Below are 15,002 nucleotides of genomic sequence, written 5' to 3'. Positions count from 1 at the left end.
AATGCGGCACAGACTGACCCAGGGCTCCCAGTAACACCAGTACAGCTCATCCCAGTGCCCCAGCACAACCCCTCCCAATGCTCCCAGTGCTCCCAGTCCGGGCGTGGCCGTGACTCACTGCCCCGGCAGCAACAACAACAACAGCGGGGGGGCTCCTGGGACCCCTCAGAAGGCGGGAGGGGGGCAGACGTGGGACGGGACAGGGTGGGGGGCACCCCGTGTCCACCCGATGTCCTGCACCGGTCCTCCCCCCCTTTCCCCCCCCGCGTGTGCCCCCCGCCCCCGCCAAGGAATTTTCTCCATCAACACGATGAGCTCATGGAGGGGGAGGGGCCGCGGGGCCCAGCCCGGGGGGGTCCCGGCCCCAGCCCCACTCCCGACGCGTTTATTGCCCGGTTTATCGATTTATTGATGTATAGATCTGAATACTTATTGATACTTATTATTATATACTTATTATTCGGGCCACTGCGCCCCGCAGTCACCCCTGTCCCCACCCTGGTTCCCCATGTCGCCACCGCCCCCGAGCCCCGTTCTCAGTCTCCATCTCCCGTGTCCCCCTCCCCACTGCCCGTGTCCCCCGCTGTCCCCCACGGGAGGCTCCTGAGCTCCTCGGGGCTCCCCAGCTCCCGCAGCCGGCCCCCCTCCAGCAGGGCCACCCTGGGAGCCCTTTGGGCCAGTGCCAGCCGCCCCGTGACCAGCAGCACCGCCGGCCCGTCCCCCGGCCCGTCCCCCGGCCCGGCGCCGCCGGCACGCAGCAGCTCCTGCTCCACCTGCGGGGACACAGCGGGGACACGGGGGGACAGGGTGGGGAGCACAGTGAAGTGAGAGTGGGGACATGTGCACCCAGAGGACATCGGGCACTGGGGTCATGTGGGACAAGGACCCCGGTGATACGAGGATGAGGGGACCCGGGGTAGGTGGGGACATTGGGACCAGGGGACATGGGGGGCAGCAACCAAGGGGACACAGGGAGTGGGAACAGAGGGGACCCGGGGGACACGGGGCACGCAGGGGACACAAGGATTGGGGACCCAAAGGACATGGAGAGTGGGGACCCAGGGGACAAGGAAGGGACCTAAGGGATACATAGGGACCAAAGGGACTCAGGGAATTTGGTGACCTAGGAGACCCCAGCTGACATGAGGGGCAGCAACCAAGGGGACATGGGGATTGGGAACCCAGGGGACATGGGGAGCCAGGGGACATGGGGCATATGAGGGACATAAGGACTGGGGACCAGGGGACACAAGGAGTGAGGACCCAGAGGACAAGGGGACCCAGGGGACCCGGGGGATGGGGCCATGGGACACAGGGACAGGGCTGTGACCCACCTGCAGCCGGATCACGGGGTCGAGTGCCCGCGTGGGCTCATCCAGCACCAGCACTCGGGGGGTCCTGAGCAGCGCCCGCGCCAGCGCCACCCCCTGGGCCTGTCCCCCTGACAGCTGCATCCCCCGCGGGCCCACCTCTGGGGACAGAGGGGACACCATGGGGACACCGCGGGGACATCGCATGGGGAGCCACACCCACCGTGCGCCCGCCTCTGCGGGGACAGGGAGGGGACAGAGGGGACACCACGGGGAATTGAGAGCAGGCAGAGAGGGGACAGCGAGGGGACAACAACAGGACACTGTGGTGACAGCAAGGGGACACTGAAGGGACACCGTGGGGACGGATTGAGGACACCAAGGGGAGACACTGGGACACGTTAGGAAGCACAGGGAGAACAGAGACAGGACAGCAAGGGGACAGTGAGGATGCAGAGAGGACACGGAGGGGATGGCATGGGGACAGTCAGAGAACAGGTGGGGAGACTGTGGGGACATTACAGGCACCTTGGGGACAGTGGTGTGACATCAAGGGAACATCACGGGGTCACAACAGGGACACATTGGGGAAACCGGGGAGACCAAGGGGACACCTTGGCCACATTATTGGGACACTTGTAAGACACCTTTGGCACACACTGGGGACACTGCAGGGGGACCGTGGGGACACTTGCTGTACCTGTGTCGTAGCCACGGGGCAGCTGCGTGGCCCAGGTGTGCACCCCCACCCGCTGTGCCGCTGCCATCACCTGTGTCCCCTCCTTGTGTCCCCAGCCCAGCGTGATGTTGGCGCTGAGGGAGCGAGAGAAGAGGGACGGGCACTGCGGGACACCAGCCACCTGTGGGGACACGGGACCACGCAGGGATTCAGCAGGGACAAGGAGAGGACATGTGGAGACATGGGGCCGTGGTGAGGCTGGCTGGTGACATAGGGATGGCTCTGAAGAACTGCTGGGAACACAAGAGGGACCTGGAGGTGGCAGTGGGGACGTGTTGAGGACACAGGGTGACGTGGTGGTCATGGTAACCCACTTGTGACAGAGGAGTGGAACTGGGGACCCAGGGGCTGGCACTGAGGCACCCACTGGTGACCTTGGGGTGGCAGCAGGGGCACAGGAGTGACCTGGGGACAGCAGTGGGGATCTGTTGAGGACCAGGCGGGGACCCAGGGATGGCTGTGAGGACCTGTTGGGGACAACAAGGTGGCCATAGAGGTTTGGTGACAGGGAGACAGCAGCAGGGGGTGGATGGTGACCCAGGGGTGGCCCGTGTGTGTCACCTGCTGTCGCAGAGCGGGGTCCGAGCGAGGGCTCAGGGGAATCCCGTCCAGCAGCACCGCCCCGCCCGCCAGGGGGCGCAGCCCCAGCGCCGCCGCCACCAGCGAGCTCTTCCCGCCGCCAGGGGGCGCCAGCACGGCCACGACCTCCCCGGGGCGCAGCGACAGCGACACCCCCTGGCGGCGGGAACAGGGATCGCACCGGCACCTCCTGCGGCCCGCGTGTCCCCAGTATCCCCTTGTCCCCCCGTGTCCCCAGTATCATCCCCTTGTCCCCCCATATCCCCAGTATCTCCTTGTGCCCCCGTGTCCCCAGTATCATCCCCTTGTCCCCCCATATCTCCAGTATCCCCTTGTCCCCCCATGTCCCCAATATCCTCTTGTCCCCCATATCCCCAATATCCCCTTGTGCCCCTGTCCCGTATCCCCGCCAAGTTCCATGTTTGCCCATGTCCCCAATGTCCCCTTGTCCCCTCATGTCCCATGTTCCCCTATATTCACAACACCCCCATATCCCCCCAAGTCCCCTGTTTCCCCATGTCCTCCCCATGTCCCCAATGTCCCCTTGTCCCCCTGTGTCCCATGTTCCCCCATATTCACCATACCCCCATGTCCCCCCTGTCCCTGTGTCACCATCACCTTGAGGACTGGCTCGGGCCGCCCAGGGTATGACATCCAGACATCCTTGAGGCACAGGCCTGGAGTCCATGTGGCCTCATGGCCCCGGGGGGTGACAGGTGACAGTGGCCCTGCTGGTGCCACCGTCCTGGCCTGCTCCAGCAGCTCCAGGAGTGTCTCAGAGGATCCAACAGCCTTGGCCAGGTGCGGGAGGTACCGGAGCACGCTCTGGGGACGTGGGCACATTGGGGACACAGGGACATGAGGAGGACACATGGAGACAGGAGGGGACGTGGGGGAGCTGTGGCACGGCCTGGGGACACGGGAGGACTTGGGGAACACAAGGGACATTGCTGATACATGAGACAGTGGGACGTGGGGGATGATGGGGACGTGGCAGGACAGCCTGGGGACACAGGGGAGCATGAGGGAACATGGGGACATGGAGAGACACAGCCAGGTGGGGATGGGGCTGGGGGGCACAGAGGGGACACAGCAGGGCAATGTTGGAGACTGGAGGGGGGGAAATATGGCTGGGACAAGCTGGGGACACAGCAAACAGGCATGGGGACATGGATGGGGACACAGGGAGCTGGTGGACACATGGCAGGGGCAGAGTGGGATGTAAGTGAGGGAACCTGGGGACATGAAGGGTGCACAACAGGGAGGGGCTGGGGACACAGGAGATAGGATGGGAACGTGGCCAAGAGAGCATGGGGACATCACTGGGAGGATGTGGGGACATGGGGACGTGGTGGGGGGACATGGGACACAGGGAATAGGGTGGACAGGAGAGGACACGCTGGGGACATGCAGGGAACACTCTCATCACCTCCACAGCCCTGGTGAAGTGTAGCTGGCACATGAGGATGGCCACCAGCTCCCCAGGGGTGACAGTCCCTGCAGCCACCAAGTGTCCACCCAAGAGGAGCACTGCCAGCTTCAGAGCCAGTGCAGGGAACTGGGGACACAGGGACACAGGCTGTTAGCCCAGCTTCATGTCACTGTGCCACCCAGCCCCATGCCACCATGTCCCCTTCCCCAGGCCACCCATTCTCACGGCCCTCTGCCCCAGGCCACCACGTCCCCATGTCCCCTGGCCCTTTGCTACCGTGTCCCTCTGTTCCCCAGCCCCCATCACCACATCTCCCGTCCCTGTATCCCCATGTCTTCATCCCCTGCCACCATACTCAATGGGAGCTCCTGCAGCCACATCCCTGTGTCCCCTATTCCAACACCACCACATCCCTGTGTCCCCTATTCCAACACCACCACATCCCCACGTCCCCTATTCCAACACCACCACATCCCTGTGTCCCCTATTCCAACACCACCACATCCCCGTGTCCCCTATTCCAACACCACCACATCCCCATGTCCCCTATTCCAACACCACCACATCCCTGTGTCCCCTATTCCAACACCACCACATCCCTGTGTCCCTTATTCCAACACCACCACATCCCTGTGTCCCCTATTCCAACACCACCACATCCCTGTGTCCCCCATTCCAACACCACCACATCCCTGTGTCCCCTATATTCCAACACCACCACATCCCTGTGTCTCCTTATTCCAACACCACCACATCCCTGTGTCCCCTATTCCAACACCACCACATCCCTGTGTCCCTTATTCCAACACCACCACATCCCTGTGTCCCTTATTCCAACACCACCGCATCCCCACATCCCCTATTCCAACACCACCACATCCCCACATCCCCTATTCCAACACCACCACATCCCTGTGTCCCCTATTCCAACACCACCACATCCCCACATCCCCTATTCCAACACCACCACATCCCTGTGTCCCCTATTCCAACACCACCACACCCCCGTGTCTCCCAGCCCCCTGCCACCAGCACGTGCCCCATTCCCATGCACTGTTCCTCACCCCCGTGCCCCCGATGTCCCCATACCCCGCTGGCCCAGCACCCAGCTGCGTAGGCCAGTGCCTCCCTCTTCTCCAGCTGGTGCTGCTGGGCGAGGCGCTGCCGGACCCAGGCGGTGACACCGGCCTCGTGCCCAAAGGCTCGGACGGTCCCGATGGCCCCCAGTGACTCCAGGGCCACCGCAGTGGTGCTGGCCTCTGCCACCCGCACCTGCCGGGCCAGGTCCTGGGGACACAGGGGTCACCCCGGGGTCACAGTGGAGATATGGGGACACTGCAAGGTTGGGGGCCATGGGGTGGATGGAGGGATCAGCACAGGGTCACCATGGGGTCACAGGGGGGTCACACTGGGATCAGCACAGGGTCACCGTGAGGTCACGAGGGGACGGGGAAGTCACCTCGGGGTCATGATGGGGATGGGGGCTGGGGGGACACGAGGAGCTGACAGTGGGCACAGGGAAGTGACAACAGGCACAGGAAGGGGACAGGAAGGACTTGGAGTGAACTCAAGGTGCAGGGAGGTGACACTGGGGACAGGGAGGTGACAAGGGCCCCTCACACCCCATGTCCCCTCATACCCGTTGGATGGCTCCGACGGCGCGTGGCAGCAGCAGGAAGAGGGGCAGTGCCAGGAGGGTGAGCAAGCCCAGCAGCGGGGACAGCCAGGCCACCGTGGCCAGCAGCGCCACGGCCCGTGTCAGCTCCCACAGCCACGGCACCACCGTATCGGCCAGCGCCGAGTGCGCCGCGCCGGCGTCCCCTGTCACCCGCTCGGCCACCGCGCCCGGCGTGTCCCCCAGGCGGCCCCCGGGCCCGGGCACGTCCCCGCGCAGCACCGCGGCCACCGCTCGCCGCTGCAGCCGCTCCCGCGCCCGCGTCAGCGCCACGGCCGCCGCGCCGTCACACGCCAGCTCGGCGATGGCACTGCGGGGACAGCGGGGTCAGGGCGCGCGGGTCACCGGCACCTCACCGGCACCCACCGGCACCTCACCGGCACCCACCGGCACCCACCGGTACCCACCGGCACCTCGGCGTGGCCCCGCCGCTCCGGTGGCACCCACCTGCCGAGCCTCACCAGCACGAGGGGCCACACGGCCGCTGTCGCGTCCTCCTGTGTCACCCGGTCAGTGACACGGCCCGTGAAGTACGGGGCAGCCACCTCACCTGCGGGGACACAGCGTCTGGGTGGGGGGCCGCAAACGCACTGAAACGCCCTAAATTGCGGGACTGAGGCCTGAAAACTGGATCCTGGCTCCCAAAACTGCGTCTTGAGTCCCAAAATTGGATCCTGATTCCCCAAATTGTGCGTTCGCTGCCTCTAAATTGGGTCCTGATCCTCAAATGGTTTCTGACCTCCCTCAAATCAGATCCTGCCTCCCCCCAAATTTGGTTGTGACCCTTCAAATTGGCCTTGCAACCTCCCATCGGGTCCTGTCCCCCCCCAACACAGTTATGTCCAAACCCTCCAAATCGGATCCCGAAGCCCCTCCAAGGGGTCCTGCCCTCCCCAGGTCGCAGTCCCCTCGTACCGAGGGCAGAAGCCGACATCAGCCCCCCCACCAGCGTCCAGCGCCCGCGCTCGGGGGCCAGCAGGGCCAGGAGCCGGCGAATCTGGGGAGAAAACATCAGGGGGCAGGGGGTGGGTCCTGCTTTGGTCCTGGTAAGTCCTGCTGGGTCCTGGTCTGGTCCTGCTGGGTCCTGGTGAGTCCTGCTGGGTCCTGCTCTGGTCCTGGTCAGTCCTGCTGGGTCTTGCTGGGTCCTGGTCTGGTCCTCCTGGGTCCTGTTTTGGTCCTGGTGAGTCCTGCTGGGTCCTGGTCTGGTCCTGGTGAGTCCTGCTGGGTCCTGGTCTGGTCCTGGTCTGGTCCTGCTGGGTCTTGGTGAGTCCTGCTGGGTCCCGGTCCTGCTCCCGGTTGGTCCCGGTTCTTATAGCGGTTGGTTCCGGAGGGTCCCAGAGGCTCGGTGCGGGTCCCGTTCCTGCTCCCGGTGTGTCCTAGCCCGGACTCTTTAGGGCCCTGGTGCGGCTGATGCCGCCCCGACCGCACCGGTTCATTCCCGGAGGCGCCGCGATTTCCCGGAAAGCCGCAAACAGCCGGCGGGAATCCCCTGGAACTGACACGCCCACACGCCTGGAATGAGCGCCGGCGATTGGTCAGCTTGGAGGAAGCGTCATCGGTTGCCAGGTAGAGGGAGCCGGAGCGGGTTGCGGGCCGGAGGAGGCGATGCAGGGAGGGGGCGGGGAATGGGCGGGGAATGGGCGTGGTGTGGGCGGAGTTTGGGCGTGGAGAGGGCGGGAGGGGCGGGGCAGAGCGAGACAGGCGGGGGCTCGAAAGCGAAATCTTAACTGACCTTAACTGAGCTACCGGCGGGCTGAACTGGGAGCACTGGTGTGCACTGGTGAGTGCCCCGAGCTGGACTGGAAACACTGGTGTGGACTGGGGAGCTGAGAGGGCTGGACTGGGGAGTGCTGTGGAGTGGGGAGAGCCCGAGCTGAACTGGGAGCACTGGTGTGGACTGGGGAGCGCCCCAGGCTGGACTGGGAGCACTGGTGTGGACTGCTGAGCTCAGGGCACAAGACTGGTAGCACCCTCGTCTAGACTGGGAGCACTGGTGTGGGCAGGGGAGCACCCCAGTGCTCACTGGTTTTAACTGGTGAGTTCTCAGGCTGTTGATCCTTCCCACGCAGGGAGCACTGGTCTGTGCTGGTTCCGCCATGGCGCTGCCATCCGCTGCTCTCCTGCCCGGCCTTCTGCTGGTGGCCGATGCCCTGGCGCTGGTGTTACTGGTGCCGCTGGTACCGCTGCTGGCTCCGCTGGGCGTGCCGGGCGTGTGGCTCGAAGCCGCCCTGCGCCTGCCCGTCCTGCTCGTGGCCACCTGGCTGCTCGCCCCGCGCCGTCCCCCCGGGGCCACCGCGGCCGCCCTGACGGTGGCCGCCACCCCCGCAGCCTTCGGAACCTTGCGGTCCCTCCTGGGCCCGCCCGGGGCCGGCCCGGGGCTCTTGGCGGCCGCCTCGCCCGCCTGGCTCGGGGTCGCCCACGCAGCTGCCGCACTGGCCCAGCTGGCCTGGGCCGCGCCCCCGGTCCCTGGCGGTGACCCTGAGACCCCCGGCGACGTCCCCAAGGCTCCTGGCACCGTCTGGCGCGTTCTGGCACTGACCTGGGAGGAGCGGAACGTCCTTGGAGCTGCCGTCCTCTGCCTCGTGCTGGCGGCCACTGGTGGGTGACGTGTGGTGGCAGGCGCTGACACCCCAAATTTGGGTTCTGCAGCCCCAAACTGGAACGCTGGCCCCTAAAAATTGAGTGCTGAGTGCCTAAATAGGTGATGACCACCCTGAAACTGAGTGGTGACCTCCATAAATTGGGAGCTGACACCTTCAGTTGGGTGCTGACCCTGCCAAAATTGAGTCCTGATTCTCCAAATTGGGTTCTGACCCTGCAAACTTAAGTGTTGATCCCCAAAATTGGGTGCTGACCCTCAAACGTAGCGTCTGATGCCCAAAAACGAATGTTGACCTCCAAGGCCTTGGGTCCTGATCTCCCATGTTTAGGTTCTGACCCCTAAAATTGTGTGCTGAATCCCCCAGAATTGGTACTGACCCCCTAAATTGCGTGTCAAACCCCTAAATTTGGCACTAAACCCCCAATACTGGGTCCTGACCCCTCTAAATTGTCTCCTGCCCAAATCGTGTCCTGCCTTCCAAACATAGATTCCCGCTGCCCAGATCGGGTCCTGCCCCTCACAAATCCGGGTCCCGCTGTGTCAGTGGTCACACCCACGGTGACACGGTCTCGGTGACCCCCAGGGGAGACACTGGGACCCTACGTCACCGGGAAGGTGCTGGATGCCATCGGCAGTGGGGATGGACTCACCGCCGGAGCTGTCGGCATGGTGGCGGCTGCTGGAGCCACCAGGTGGGTTGCAGCATTCCCGGGGCCGCTCCTCATGCGCCCAGCGTCCCTGATGTCACCGTGTCCCCGTGTCCCCCCAGCGTGCTGTTCTCTGGGTGCCGTGGGTGCTTCTTCCTGCTGTTGAAAGCACGTCTCCGTCAGAGCCTGAGCCTCCGGCTCTTTTCCCACCTGGTGCACCAAGACTTGGATTTCTTCCAGGGAACGCCGGCAGGTAACGGGGCACGGCCCAGCCCCAGCGCACCTGACCCATCCCACCTGTCCCGTCCCATCCCAACTATCCTGTCACTCCAGTCCCCATCCCAGCATTCAATCCCAGCCCCCAATCCCCATCCCATCCTGTCCTGTCTGTCTGTCATCCCATCCCATCCCATTATCCCATCCCATTATCCCATCCCATCATCCCATCCCATTATCCCATCCCATTATCCCATCCCATTATCCCATCCCATCATCCCATCCCATCATCCCATCCCATCCCATCCCATCATCCCATTATCCCATCCCATCCCATTATCCCATCATTCCATCCCATCCCATCCCATCCCATCCCATCCCAATCGCATCCCATCCCATCATCCCATCGCATTATCTCATTATCCCATTATCCCATCCCATTATCCCATTATCCCATTATCCCATCCCATCATCTTCCTGGCTTCATTCTACCCCAAAGTCCCATCCTGTCCCAATCCCACCTTCCCATTCTACCCACTTTCCCATCCCCATTATTCTCATTCCCATGACTCCATCCCATTGCATGTCCCCAGTTTCATCCCACCATCCCCATCACCCCATCCCACAATCTCCATTCCCACCATCTCATCTCCACTGTCCCGTCCCATTCCCACCATCCCATCATGTCCCCATCCACTGGTCCCCATCAGATCATTCCCACCCTGTCCCCACCCACCACGATCCCAACCTCTGTTCCCACCCTGCAGCTGAGCTCCTGGCTCGGTTTTCCACCGAAGTGCCTCAGGTGTGCTCGGCGGCACCGACTGCAGCCAACTTTCTGCTCCGAAGCCTGGGAATGGCCCTGGTGGTGGGGGTGTTCATGGTGGGGCTGGCACCGGGCCTGGCGCTGCTGGCACTGCTGGAGGTGCCCCTTGCAATCACCACCCGCCGCATCCAGAGCGCCCGGAAACAGGTCAGGAGTGCGGCAGGGAGAGAGTGGGAGGGGGACACCCAGGTGGGATGAGGGGGTGGGAATGACAGAGTTGGGATGGGGGCCAGGGGAATGGGATGGTGGGGATGGAATGGGGATGATGGAGAATGGAAAGGAAGATGATGGAGATGGAAATGGTGGGATGAGAGGGGATAGAGACCAGGGGAATGGGATGGTGGGAATGCTGGTATGGGGATGAGATGGAATGGGATGGGATAAAATAGGGAGATGGGTTGGGATGGTGTGGCTGGATTTGGAGTGGCGATGAAGATCAGAGGAATGGGATGCTGGGAATGAAAATGGTAGGAATGAGGATGAGACAGTGGGGATAGAGATGGTAGGATTAGGACTGATAGAATGGATGGGAGAGAGGGATGTTGGATGGTGGGAATGCAAAAGTGGGGATGCAGCGGGTGTGGTGGGATGGGAATGCTGGGGACAGGACGTGGATGATGGGCCAGGAAGGTGACGTGGGACAGTTGGAGACCCTCCAATGCTGCCACAGGCACTTCAGCAATCCATGCTGGAAGCATCTGCCCGGACAGCCTCGGGGGTGCAGGAATCTGTCGCCGCCATCGAGACAATCCGTATCTTTTCGGCGGAGGAGGAGGAGGAGGAGCAACACAGCTGCAACCTGGCCAAGGAGCTGAGGCTGAAGGAGCGGATAAAGCTGGAGCTGGCATTCTTCACCCTTGTCCACAGGGTGAGGGGGAACTGGAAATGGGAATGGGGATACCAGGGAATGGGGATGCTGGGATCAGGGGTGAGGACACTGGGAATGGAGACACTGGGATCAGGAATGGGAAACCAGAAGCTGAGATGGGGGCACTGAGAGCAGAATGGGAACACCAGGAATGGGGACACCAGAACAGGGACACTGGGATCAGGAATGGGCATGCAGGAATGGGAACGGTGACATTAGAAGCAGAGTGGGGACACTGGGACAAAGGATGGGAACATCAGGAGTGAGATGGGGACCCCAGGACTGGAACGAGGACACCAGGAACAGGGATAAAGACACCAGGAGCGGAATGGGGACACGAGGAGTGGGTTGGGGCACCAGTATCCCTGTTCCCACCCACAGATGCTCCACCTGACCATCCGGGTCCTAGTGCTGTTCCGGAGCCATCAGCTGCTCCGTGATGGACGCATCACTCCGGGGGTCCTCGTCACCTTCCTGCTGTACCAGAACACGGTTGGCAGTCATGTCCAGGTGATCCCATGGAATCCACGTGTCTGTCCATCCGTCCACGCTCCTGCCCATCCCGGTGCCATCCCCTTCCTTCTCGCCAGGTGCTGCTCTACGGCTTCAATGAATTCCTGACCAACGCGGCTGTCGGCTGGAAGATCTGGGAATACCTGGATAGGAAACCCACCAGGGACGTCGGGGGGACGCGGGAGCCCCCTGAGCTTCAGGGCCACGTCACTTTTCAGAAGGTCTCCTTCACGTATCCTGGGAATCCAGAGCGCCCTGTGCTGAAGGTGGGTCTGGGGGCTCTGGGGGTTCCCCAGGGGTGGGAATTCTGGCGTGAGCTGTCCCCATCCCACAGGATGTGAGCTTTGAGGTGCGCTCCGGGGAGGTGACGGCGCTGGCGGGGCCCAATGGAAGCGGGAAGAGCACGGCCCTGGCACTGCTGGAGCGTCTGCGGGAGCCTGGCAGCGGGAAGGTGCTGCTGGACGGGATCCCACTGCCAGAATATGAACACCAGTACCTGCACCGGAAGGTGGGGACACTGGGAATGGAATGGGGACAATGGGGACAGGGGTGGGGACACTGAAACGGAGCTGGGAGCAGGGAGGCATGTGTGGGGCCATCAGGAGCAGGAATGGGGACACTGGGAAGAGGAGTGGGGACACCAGGAAATGGGATGGGAGCACTGAGAAATGGGATGGCGCTGACAGGGATGGGGACACCAGGAAATGGGATGGGAGCACTGAGAAATGGGATGGCGCTGACAGGGATGGGGACACTGGGAAGAGGGATGGGGACGCTGGGAAGAGGGATGGGGACGCCAGGAAATGGGATGGGAGCACTGAGAAATGGGATGGCGATGACAGGGATGGGGACACTGGGAAGACAGATGGGAACAATGGGATCAGGGATGGAGACAATGGGGACACCGAGGAGAAATGGGATCATGGAACAAGGATGGGGACACCAAGAGCCAAGACAGCATCACAGGGCTTGGGGCTGGGGCAGGTGGTGCTGGTGGAGCAGGATCCCGTCCTGTTTTCTGGAACGATCCGTGAAAACATCGTGCTGGGGCTGGAACACTGCAAAGAGTCAGAGCTGCAGGAGGCCGCCACTGCTGCTGGAGCCATGGACTTCATCCAGGGGCTGGAGCAGGGCTGGGACACTGGTGAGAGCTGCGGGAATACCAAGGGAATCCTGGGGCTTCATCCTGGGGGTTGGAGGGGGGCTGGTGAGAGCTGGGGAGATGGGGCACCCCTAGATCACATCCCCCTGATCCCAAGATCCTCTGGCAGAGACGGGAGAACATGGTGTGGGGGAATCCTTGAGATCAGATCCCACTGATGCCATGGGATTGCTCCCACAGTAGTGGGGGAGTGTGGGGGGTAGGGGAAAATGGAGGGATCCCACTGATCCCAGGGTCCCCCCAGAGGTGGGGAAGCACAGGGTGTGGGGAGAAGAGGGGCAACCCCAGGGATGGATCCCCCTGATGCAGGGATTGCTCCCGCAGAGGTGGGGGAGCACAGGGTGTGGGGAGAAGAGGGGAAGCCCGGGGCTGGATCCCCCTGATGCAGGGATTGCTCCCGCAGAGGTGGGGGAGCACAGGGTGTGGGGAGAAGAGGGGGAAGCCCGGGGCTGGATCCCCCTGATGCAGGGATTGCTCCCACAGCGGTGGGGAAGCACAGGGTGTGGGGAGAAGAGGGGGAAGCCCGGGGCTGGATCCCCTGATGCAGGGATTGCTCCCGCAGAGGTGGGGGAGCGCGGGGGACGGCTGGCGGCGGGGGGAGCGGCGCCGTGTGGCCCTGGCCCGGGCTCTGCTCCGGCGGCCGGCCGTCCTCATCCTCGACGAGGCTCTGGATGACGGAGACGAGGGGGCGGTGAGTGGGGTGGTGTCCTGGTTTGAAGGACAGGTGGGATGGAGGGGGTTGGGATAGGGGTGCAGTTGGTGAAAATGGGGTGTGATGGTGTGAGAGTGGAAGGGTGGGTTGGGGGCTGGAGAGATGGGGTGCTGGGAATGAGGGGTAATGGGATGGAGTGGGAATGATAGGATGAAGACAGGGATTGGGTGGGGTGGTGTGGCTCAGCAAGGTGTAGAAATAGGACAGGATGGTAGGATGGGAATGGGACCAGGGGTGTAGGATGGCAGGAAAGCAGAATGCATGAAGACAGAGAGATGTGATAGGGTGGGATGGGATGGGACAGGATGAGGACAGAGAGATGGAATGCGATGGGAAGGGTTGGGCTGGTGGGAGTAGGACGGGATGGGATAGTGTGAACAGGATGAGATAGTGGGCATGGGGATGGGACGGAGAACAGGGAGGTAAGAATAGGATGATGGGGTTAGGGTGGGACTGAGAGGAACGGGACAGTGGGGTGGGATTGCTTGGTTGGGATTGGGTGGGATCAGGTGGGACTGGGCAGGACTGAGCTGGACAGGATGGGATGAGGGTTCTCTGCCCCAGGCACAGCGCTGGGTGCGCACCGGGCTGGCCCAGACCGTGCTGGTGGTGTCGCACCGGGGGCGGGTGCTGGATGCCGCCGATCGCCTGGTGGTGCTGGAGAGCGGAGCCGTGGTGGAGAGCGGGACGCCGGCCGAGCTGCGGCAGCGCTGCGGCGCCTACAGCCGCCTGCTCCTCGGTGGAGGCAGCGCGGAGGCCCCCAGCATGGGCAGCGAGAAGGGGGCTGCATCCGGCAGGGAATGAAGGGCAGTTAGCCCCAGTGTCCCCATTCCTGGTGTCACCAGCCAGCTCCTGTCCCATTAATCCCTTATCCCTGCATCCTCTGCATCCCAGCTCCCTGTGCTGCCTGTGTCTCCAGGTCTGCCCATTCCTTGGATGTCTGTGTCCCCTGGATCCCCACTCCCCATGTCCCCTGTATCCTTCTCTGTGCACAGATCACCGTATCCAAGCCCCACCCTATGATCCCCATGTCCCCCATATCTGCTCCTGGACATGAGATGCACAGTGGGAAATAAATCCCAAGGGAAGGACCTGGGTGTGGGTGTCATATCCTCATCACACGCCTGCTGTGCTCACTCCAAGCTCCTGATGTCCCCAGTCCTTTCCCATTGTCCCCATCCCTATCCCCAGTGTCTTCATCCCAGTTCCCTATGTTCCCTTTTCTATTCATGGTTCCCAGAGAGGAACTGCTAAGCACCGGAGGAGGAGGAAATTGGGATTTATTGCCCAAACCAGGGTATTATCACACCAGAATTAAAATGATTTATTTTGTATTTAATTATTTGGAGTAATTGTAATTATTATGTTTAAAACATGGGAAAGCAGGAAGTTAATCTATTGGGAAGAGCTGCTGCGTGATGGGTGGGAGCAGCAATCTGCTGCAATCTGCCAGCAATTTGTGGCTTTCTGCAGGGAAAGGGAAGGGGTTGGACCTGGCACCATGGATCATTCAGGCGGTCATTCTTGCTGGGATGAGAGTAAGAGTTGGTGTCACCCTGCCTCTGTCCCCATCCCACGGACCTGATCTGACTTTACAGAGAGCAAGAACTACTCTGGAATCCCACTAGATCCTACTGTATCCATTGTGCCCCAATCTTGCTCCTTCAATACCACCTGATCTGCTTTGCAATCCCCACCGATCCTGTTCTGGAATCCCACTC

General features: G+C 62.4%; 2 protein-coding genes and 1 long non-coding RNA gene across 3 annotated transcripts; 1 reads left to right on the top strand and 2 right to left on the bottom strand.

Moving 5' to 3' along the window:
- Positions 1 to 536: 536 nt before the first annotated feature.
- On the bottom strand, positions 537 to 6,976 carry LOC130263319 (antigen peptide transporter 1-like). The gene is made up of 11 exons (XM_056510824.1): positions 6,815 to 6,976; positions 6,651 to 6,772; positions 6,183 to 6,285; positions 5,700 to 6,045; positions 5,150 to 5,347; positions 4,058 to 4,186; positions 3,247 to 3,453; positions 2,611 to 2,784; positions 2,011 to 2,170; positions 1,335 to 1,471; positions 537 to 773 (listed from the first exon to the last, which is right to left on the bottom strand). The coding sequence occupies exons 2-11, from the start codon at positions 6,745 to 6,747 to the stop codon at positions 537 to 539; spliced, it is 1,788 nt and encodes a 595-aa protein (XP_056366799.1). The 5' UTR covers positions 6,748 to 6,772; positions 6,815 to 6,976.
- Positions 6,977 to 7,448: 472 nt separating this feature from the next.
- Positions 7,449 to 14,620, top strand: LOC130262719 (antigen peptide transporter 2-like). The gene is given in 13 exon segments (XM_056510121.1): positions 7,449 to 7,515; positions 7,805 to 8,333; positions 8,921 to 9,029; positions 9,107 to 9,237; positions 9,968 to 10,173; positions 10,697 to 10,894; positions 11,276 to 11,404; positions 11,485 to 11,673; positions 11,742 to 11,915; positions 12,392 to 12,551; positions 13,132 to 13,163; positions 13,165 to 13,260; positions 13,846 to 14,620. Coding segments are annotated over 12 exon segments (2,166 nt in total). The 5' UTR covers positions 7,449 to 7,515; positions 7,805 to 7,831; the 3' UTR covers positions 14,086 to 14,620.
- On the bottom strand, positions 9,057 to 10,750 carry LOC130262994 (uncharacterized). Its single transcript, XR_008842248.1, has 3 exons — positions 10,662 to 10,750; positions 9,961 to 10,062; positions 9,057 to 9,143 (listed from the first exon to the last, which is right to left on the bottom strand). It is a non-coding gene; the product is annotated as an uncharacterized LOC130262994 (long non-coding RNA).
- Positions 14,621 to 15,002: the final 382 nt, after the last annotated feature.

The sequence above is a fragment of the Oenanthe melanoleuca genome, chromosome 25 (genome assembly GCF_029582105.1).
Source record: "Oenanthe melanoleuca isolate GR-GAL-2019-014 chromosome 25, OMel1.0, whole genome shotgun sequence".
Taxonomy (NCBI): Eukaryota; Metazoa; Chordata; class Aves; order Passeriformes; family Muscicapidae; genus Oenanthe; species Oenanthe melanoleuca.
Note: the sequence above shows the minus strand (reverse complement) of the source record. Positions and strands in the feature narration are given on the sequence as shown.

Excerpts from the sequence above, each read along its gene's own strand:
- LOC130263319 (XM_056510824.1), bottom strand. The coding sequence starts at position 6,747 with ATGTTTTCTCCCCAGATTCGCCGGCTCCTGGCCCTGCTGGCCCCCGAG. Across the intron at positions 6,046-6,182 it reads GTGCTGGTGAGGCTCGGCAG|TGCCATCGCCGAGCTGGCGT; the intron begins GTGGGTGCCACC and ends CTGTCCCCGCAG. Across the intron at positions 1,472-2,010 it reads GCCCCGTGGCTACGACACAG|AGGTGGGCCCGCGGGGGATG; the intron begins GTACAGCAAGTG and ends CTCTGTCCCCAG.